Source organism: Montipora capricornis, chromosome 8, assembly GCF_036669925.1.
Source record: "Montipora capricornis isolate CH-2021 chromosome 8, ASM3666992v2, whole genome shotgun sequence".
Classification (NCBI taxonomy): Eukaryota; Metazoa; Cnidaria; class Anthozoa; order Scleractinia; family Acroporidae; genus Montipora; species Montipora capricornis.
The window spans coordinates 4,957,714-4,965,013 of NC_090890.1; the positions used below are offsets into that span (position 1 = coordinate 4,957,714).

At 39.8% G+C, this 7,300-nt stretch overlaps 1 protein-coding gene across 1 annotated transcript in view; it reads right to left on the reverse strand.

Annotated features, from left to right (window-relative positions):
• Positions 1-276: 276 nt before the first annotated feature.
• LOC138059928 (uncharacterized) overlaps positions 277-7,300 on the reverse strand; it is a 21,289-nt gene continuing 14,265 nt past the window's right edge. Inside the window, 8 exon segments of the mRNA XM_068905586.1 lie at positions 277-1,907; positions 1,910-1,937; positions 2,894-3,003; positions 3,700-3,743; positions 4,039-4,120; positions 6,082-6,164; positions 6,252-6,286; positions 7,148-7,184. Coding sequence (XP_068761687.1) covers positions 1,833-1,907; positions 1,910-1,937; positions 2,894-3,003; positions 3,700-3,743; positions 4,039-4,120; positions 6,082-6,164; positions 6,252-6,286; positions 7,148-7,184 — 494 coding nt within the window. The 3' untranslated portion in view covers positions 277-1,832.

Below are 7,300 nucleotides of genomic sequence, written 5' to 3' on the forward strand. Positions count from 1 at the left end.
ACGTAGGCGTTGATCGAGGATCAAGCGCACGCATTTAAAGTACAACGGTCGAGGAGTGTTGCACGTCTTGTGAGCTACGTGTTTTACCAATACAGAAACAAACCAAAACATTGATGAAAGCTAACCGGCTTTGGCCTAATTAGACCTAAGCAAGACCTATTTGTAATTAGACCTAAACAAGAGTTTTTAGGCCTAAGGTTAGCTTTAATGAATGTTTACGTTTGTTTCTGTATTGATAAAACATGTAGCTTACAAGACGTGCTACACTCTTCGACCGCTGTCCCATAAACGCGTGTGCTCGATCCTCGATCAACGCCTTCGATATAGCTTCACCCACACAAATTAGGGTAATACTTGAACTGCAATGAGATCGTCAGTCCTTCAGGGATATGCACGTGACCTCAATACTGCGTTTCTGTTGGCTATCATCGCCACGAATTACTAATGAGTTCCACGTAGGTCTCAACCAATGCGCGCCAACCATGCTTCAAGTAACCTGGCCATAAGAGTCACTCAACATTAACTAAACATTTCAACAAAAGCAAATACCGCGTCAAAATTTCGCTTTATACGTGTCGCACATTTCTGTGCAGTTATCAAAACTAGCAGTCATTTTTGGACTGACGACCAAGCTGTGAGTGACATAAATATGTTCTTTGATCTTTATTTCACGACAAGGCAAACGTTCTTTGCAATCACGAAAGCAAACCAGTTCTTGACGTAAAATCAAGATCGAACCTATGCCTTTCACTAGCTTGATCATCAAATCAAATGACTGCTCGTCTAGTTTACTTAAAGTGCTACTATGACCAAAAAAAATCAATTCTTCGTTTTCTTTGGCTTTCAAATCTATGTTAACTAAACACTAAGTGACACAGCTCTAAAGCATTGATTTCAAAAAGACACTTGTTTATTTTATCTGCAATTGTCCTATTTAAAGGTTCGCCATTATTAACTCAGCTGGATCGAGGAGAAATTGACATTTTTAAAGACTCACCAGTTTAAGAATGCAATGCGTGTGCACGCGGCTGAATCAATGCGCAGCACGGGAGTTTCGGGCTTTCACACTTTTAAACTGGCGTTTTGCCCATATTATAAGCTATGCATTTACACGCTGAAATTTAAGCAGGTGAGTAAATGACGTCACTTTTCCTTAGATCCAACCTTCTTAGGTCCAAAAGGTCAGTTTTGAAGGCCTGGCCAAACGCTCCCAACATTTCAACGCAACATCTTGCAACATTGTTGAATGGGCTGGCCAAACGCACGAAACATTTTCAACATTTTCAACACAAGCGATGTCGATATTTATTTGCCCCTGGCCCAGGCGTGCAACAAGTGGACCTAGCGCGCATGCCCTAGTGCAACAATGTTGCGTGAACGTGGCCAAACGAGCACAACATCATGCAACATCCAAAATGTTGCACGAAAAATTTGACCGTTTTCAAATTTGATCCAACATCATCCAACATGTTGCAAAAGATCGCAACAAATCGCAACAGGGTGGCGAAACGTACGCAACATGTTGTGCCCAACAATGTTGCAAGATGTTGCGTTGAAATGTTGCGAGCGTTTGGCCAGGCCTTAAATAGCGGACCGTGAAATCCAAAACTTCCGCTCAAAGTGAATAGCCTTTGGATGAATATCAACACTCAAAACTTTGCCAGTCAGGTGTTAAGCAAACATACTATTAAAATCTAGAGAAAAAATAGAAGAGATTTTTTTGATCATAGCAGCACTTTAACAAACATTGTACATCAGTGGAAAGATTCGCCCTAGCAACAATCATATTTTAGTTTGAATTGTTTTTTTCAGCTGTCATAAATTTCGGGCTTTCATGTCACTTTTAGAAAGCACAAGCCCTGCTTTGCAGACTTCACAGCCTCCTTCAGTTCGGTGGGTCCTTTTTCCAACGGGAGAGCTTTAGTTTTCTCTGAAGTCTAAGATAAAAAACAAAAGTTTTGAGGTTTTTGCTCCAATGTGTACTCCCCAAAACGCTGCAAAATAGCAGTTTTTAATTAAGAAAAGTTGCGTTTTGTAACTGAAACGAACAAGATTCCCATCTCACTGCGATTTTGACCGAATGAGGTGTTTGTTCCAAAACTGCTTAAAACGCTGAAAGGCACGTTCAGAAAGAATCATTTATCAACTGGCTTTACGCTATGCATTAAAAGATCACAATGGATTCATTCATCTAAAAGAACATTCGAGGAATATTTCGTTACCAAATTTCAAAGTTATGTAGTGTTTACATGATACCGGAGAGACTTTCGTACCGGCGCGCAAACCGATTTCCCGTCTAGTGGCTCTGGATTCGTTTGCATGATACCACCAGAAAATGCAACCCCGGAACGAATTATATCGGCGCGAGTTCACCCTGGTTGTTGCCACCAGCGAGATTAGGGAACTTTAGATCGGAGGAGGAGGACGACTACGAGTACGAGTTTTCCGTTCTGAGCACGCGCACTTCGAACAATGTCGGCCTCCGAACCGTATGCGCAGGCGCCGCCCGGCCAACTCGTCCGCGTAGTCGTCCTCCGCTTCCGATCGACAGGGCCCTAATGTCAGTCACGACACAAATGCTAAGCTAAGCCGGTCACACTCGTTGGTAGGAGGGGGGGGGAGGGCAGACCCTGACGCCGTGAACTGCACGCCCTGCTCTGCGGAAATAATGTCTGGGTTCGCTAACGTTCCAAAGAGCTCATGATCAAGGGCTAGAGACGGAGTAGACGGTAGTATATTCCTCATGTGAGGAGACCTGACCAAATTTGCAGAGGTAATTACGAAATTAGCACTCAACCCTAATCCTAATTATAACCAAATTCGCTTTGACGAATTTAATCGTGTTCCGGTGTTCACATGGTGCTGAATAGAGAAAATAAATAAAGATACTTACTTTTTTACAAGACACAGGTTACCGCAGCCGAAGAACACCATCAACAGACTGTCACTCGGTACCGCATCATGAATTTGCTCGACTCGAGAGTCCACAGATTGAAGAACACACTGTTGAGATATGAGTGGTCTTAAATTGCCCATCACCTCAAAAAAGCTTTTCCGCTGCATTAATTGCCCACTTTCGATATATTAAAATTCAGACCTAAACAAAAGGCATCTCGAGGCTCTGGGGAATAAACTCATACAAATCCTATACCCATGCAGAGCCTCGAGATGATGCCCTTTGGTTTGGGGGGGGGGGGGGGGAGGGGTGAGAAATTTTACTATGTTTAATGCCAGACGACTTTACTCGTCAAGTGGGGGCATCCTGGGGTAGGAGATCATGCTCCGCAGGGTTCTTATAGCCAAAATTTGGATATTTGAACCTTACAGCGCCTGCTCACTCCTCGTGCTAACATGAATGCACCAATTAGAGACGCTTTTGATTGTTCTTCACGAATACCAATAAGAAGACACTTTGTTTTAGGGTTCCCCAGAGCTCTTTTCTCCCTCAGTCAAGAGAAGAGCTCTGGGGTCGAGACTGGAGTACGAGTTCAGATCTAAACACGCGCACTTGAAAAAAAGGGCGGATGCGCATGCTCAGAATCTGAACCCTCTTCCGTGGTTAATTACGTGGTCCACTCTCTATCCCCAAGCTCTTCTCTTTTGCACATCTCTCTCTCTTTTTAGCTCCCTCGAGAGTGAGAAGTGTAACTAGGACAAGTCAGTTTTAGTGATGTCACAGAAAGACGCCTGCAAAGGTACCTTCCATTTTGTTTCCAGCTCTTCATTCAAGTTCAATTCGTTTTCTGCAACGCAGAAATATCAAGAAAATAATATACCAGCAAAATGCAAAATACCTTTTTGCAGATACGGCGGCCATTTTGATTTCCATTGTTTCGAAAGACATTATGGGATGCTCAGCAAGCAAATTAATAAGTATTTGCCCCCTGGGAATTCCCATAATAGCTATTTGAAACAAATCAAAATGGCCGCCGTATCTCCAAAAAGGTCTATTTGGTAAAAAAAAAAAAAAACAACAACAACAACTGAAACGACAATGTGCGACACTCAACTGAAAAGCACTAGAAAAACTCGACCCACCTTCAGAGAATATCTCCGGTTCGTTCAAATGGGCCCAGAGTATTTCCGATTCCTGCATCAACTTTGCAGCATGAGAAACAATCTACAAAAAGGAAAAACAAACTGTCGATAGGAAAAAAAGAAACAAGTTTTTGTACTACACTTGTGATGGGCCACGTGTTGTATATAAATCTTTCTACACGATCCTCGGCTTTAGAGGAAAAGTTCTCTCTTGATCTCCAAATTTCAAAGAAGTCTTCCATAAAAAAGAAAGAAAATTGCTATGCGTATCGGTAATCATATGATTTCGAATGCAGTTTGGTGTAAATAAGGACAACAGAATTTTTCAGACAAGTTGTAGTCTGAAAAAATTTCAAGAGTTCATTTATACCAAATTACACCAGAAATCATGAGATTACTTATAAATCATGAAGAAAACAAGTGAAATTTTGACAGTGTACAGTTTAATTTTCTATGACATTTACTCTGGGATTAGCTGAAATAAATTACGTTTGCCAGATTCAAACTTTTACAAGACATAATTAATAGTTCAAAAGTTATTATTACGGAAACTTGGAATTGTGCATTTGTAATTTGCATTCATGTTACATGAGAACTGTACCCCGTATTAGCCAATCAAAGCGGAGTATTTTTTTTTCATCTATATTATAGGTTTGGAAAGCCTCGAACTCACGGCTGAACCTAACTTGGACTTGTGTGCGAATAGAACCCTCACACACGACGTCACATTTGCCATATTCGTGTCCCCAAATGTAGAAGCAAATATTCACAATTTCGTTTTGTTTTGTTTAACAACATAGCCGTTGATAGCTCAAAGAAGGGTACAAAGATAGGCAAGTTTCTGTTGATGTCAGTGTTCCCATTTTGTTTCATTTATATACGAATTGGTTGCAGAAATAATTCGTGCTTTAAAGAACATATAACGAGAACACATAGGAACTTGTACATGTTAGTTATCTCTGCAATTTTAGGCCTTTGGCATCAATACTCAGTGAGGTATGAGTCATCGAAAACGGAGGAATAACCTGGAGGCAAAAGCGCCAAAAAGCCCATACATTGTTAGTAAAATTTCAATTTCAGAAACTGGGCCATCCAGGGCTCGCATTTGATTGGCTACCTGTGAGTTTCTTTGATCACCGACCAATCAAATGCTTAGTTTTTTTTCATCGCTTTTGCACTGAATTACCTCTTTTCTGTACCGACTCTGTTACCTGGAAACTACATTTCTCTAAGCCAGTCATATAGAAAATTTTTTTTAATAGACCAAAATACTAAAAGAACTTTGAATGACCAAATTTCAAAATTTTGAAATTTTGTGAAATGAAATCTCAACTTGGACACAGAACGGCAGATTATAATTTTCTTTGTAAGCTTCAACACCGTTCGCCTATTTTCAGTTCGTGTCGGTTCTGCAGATTTAAAGAAGTTGAAAAAATGGGATGGTTAAATAGCTTGTTAAAAGTGAACTCGTAAAACTGTACTTTCACTGACGCCGCCGTCACAAATCCTAAACCACAGCGAATGGTAGTACACTTGCCAGGGTTCGTACACTTTTTCAGACCAAAAATTCAAAGACTTTTCAAGGATTTTCAAGGGCCAAATTTTGAAATTTCAAGGACCTCTTTGTTATTTACGTCGAAGAATTTTATTAGTACAATTCTTGGTCATTTCCCATAACGTACACGCGTGAAAATGTACTCTCGAAATTCAAGGGTTTTCAAGGGTTTTCAAGATGCGTACGAAGCCTGACTCGCGCAGTGACCAAATAACTTTTACAACCAGCCACATTCAGTACAATTTTCCAATAGCAATTTTGAAATCAACAATGGATAAATCATCCTTCGTTCGCATACATATGAAGTTGAAACAGTTGTTTTAGTATCCATAAACAAAAAAACGGCAGCCATTGTTCTTCTTCTGTAAATACATGCTCTGTATGCATGCATTTGTTGATTTTTTTGTAACAAAATTCTGTCTCATAAAGTCATAAAGTTATTTACTTAAATAACCAAATGGATATGATGAATTCCTGGAAAAGTATACCTGTTCATCTGAAGTACATTTGATGGCGTAAGTTGCACCACTGCCAAATTTTGTTGGAATTTCTGGGTGGCCCAGCAAAGAGGCTAAAGAAGAAAATTAAAAAGGAACCATAACCTGCATGATGTTCTGAGAATTCATTTATTTAACACGGAAACAGTCACTAATTTTACCTATTTTTCCATAATGCGCTGTCCTTTGAAATAGCCTGTATGATAAAATGATAAATGAATTTCACGTGTTAAATCGCTTTTTAATTTGAGCAGTTTTCAAATGACTGCATGTTGAAAGTAATTACGCGATTGCACTTACTACGCTTAGTAATTGGTTCAAAATCTCGCGCCAGTTTATCAACCAATGAAAAAAACAACCTCGACTCCTACGCGCGAAACACGCGCGATTCTTCCCGAGCTTTGAGCAAGTTAAACGGAATTGCTACGAATTTGGATTGGGTCATTGCTCTGTTTGCACCTGCTGTGATTGGTCGAAGGTATTACTTTGGTATTTGTTTTACGACACTCAATTGAAAACCGCTCTAAATGAAAACCGACAAAATGAAACCAAAGTCGTTATTTTTGCCCAACACAGCAGATAAAATGAGCCAATGATATTAAGCAAAAGAAAAACATGCAGCCGGCATAAGCGCGGGAAAACGTATGGATGAAAATTTGGTGGGAGATTTTCAAGCCAATCAGAACAAGTTGAGAAATCGTACACAATTGAAAGCCATTTTAATGTAACAAATGTGAATGATTGGCGTTTCTTTTTTACCTTTGTGTCAAGCATAACTCGATAGAAACACGGAGTACATGTTCTCTATTTCTTTTAGAAAACAACACGACGAAAAAAAGGAAAACAACTTGTTAACTCTAATTATCAAAATGTAAATTCTCTTTGCTCGCGCCATCACTACGTCACAGCTCGTGCTAGTTCTGTGTCTCCATCGAGTTATGGAAAAACGATTTTTAACCAATCAGCGCGCGTATTTTCTTATGACTGTTTTCTAAAGTAATATGATGCTTAGGTTCGACAGCAAATTTCTTAATTTCACATTTATTGACATTCATACCCTTCCTTAACGATTGGAGGTCTTTTCAAGTCTGGACCTGAAGCAAGTAACCAAAACATGCATTTCAGAAGAGACGCACAAGCAACATTCCCAATCTCATAAAATTAGTGTCTTTTCTCGGAAGAAAAGATATTAATTGATGAACTAAACAAC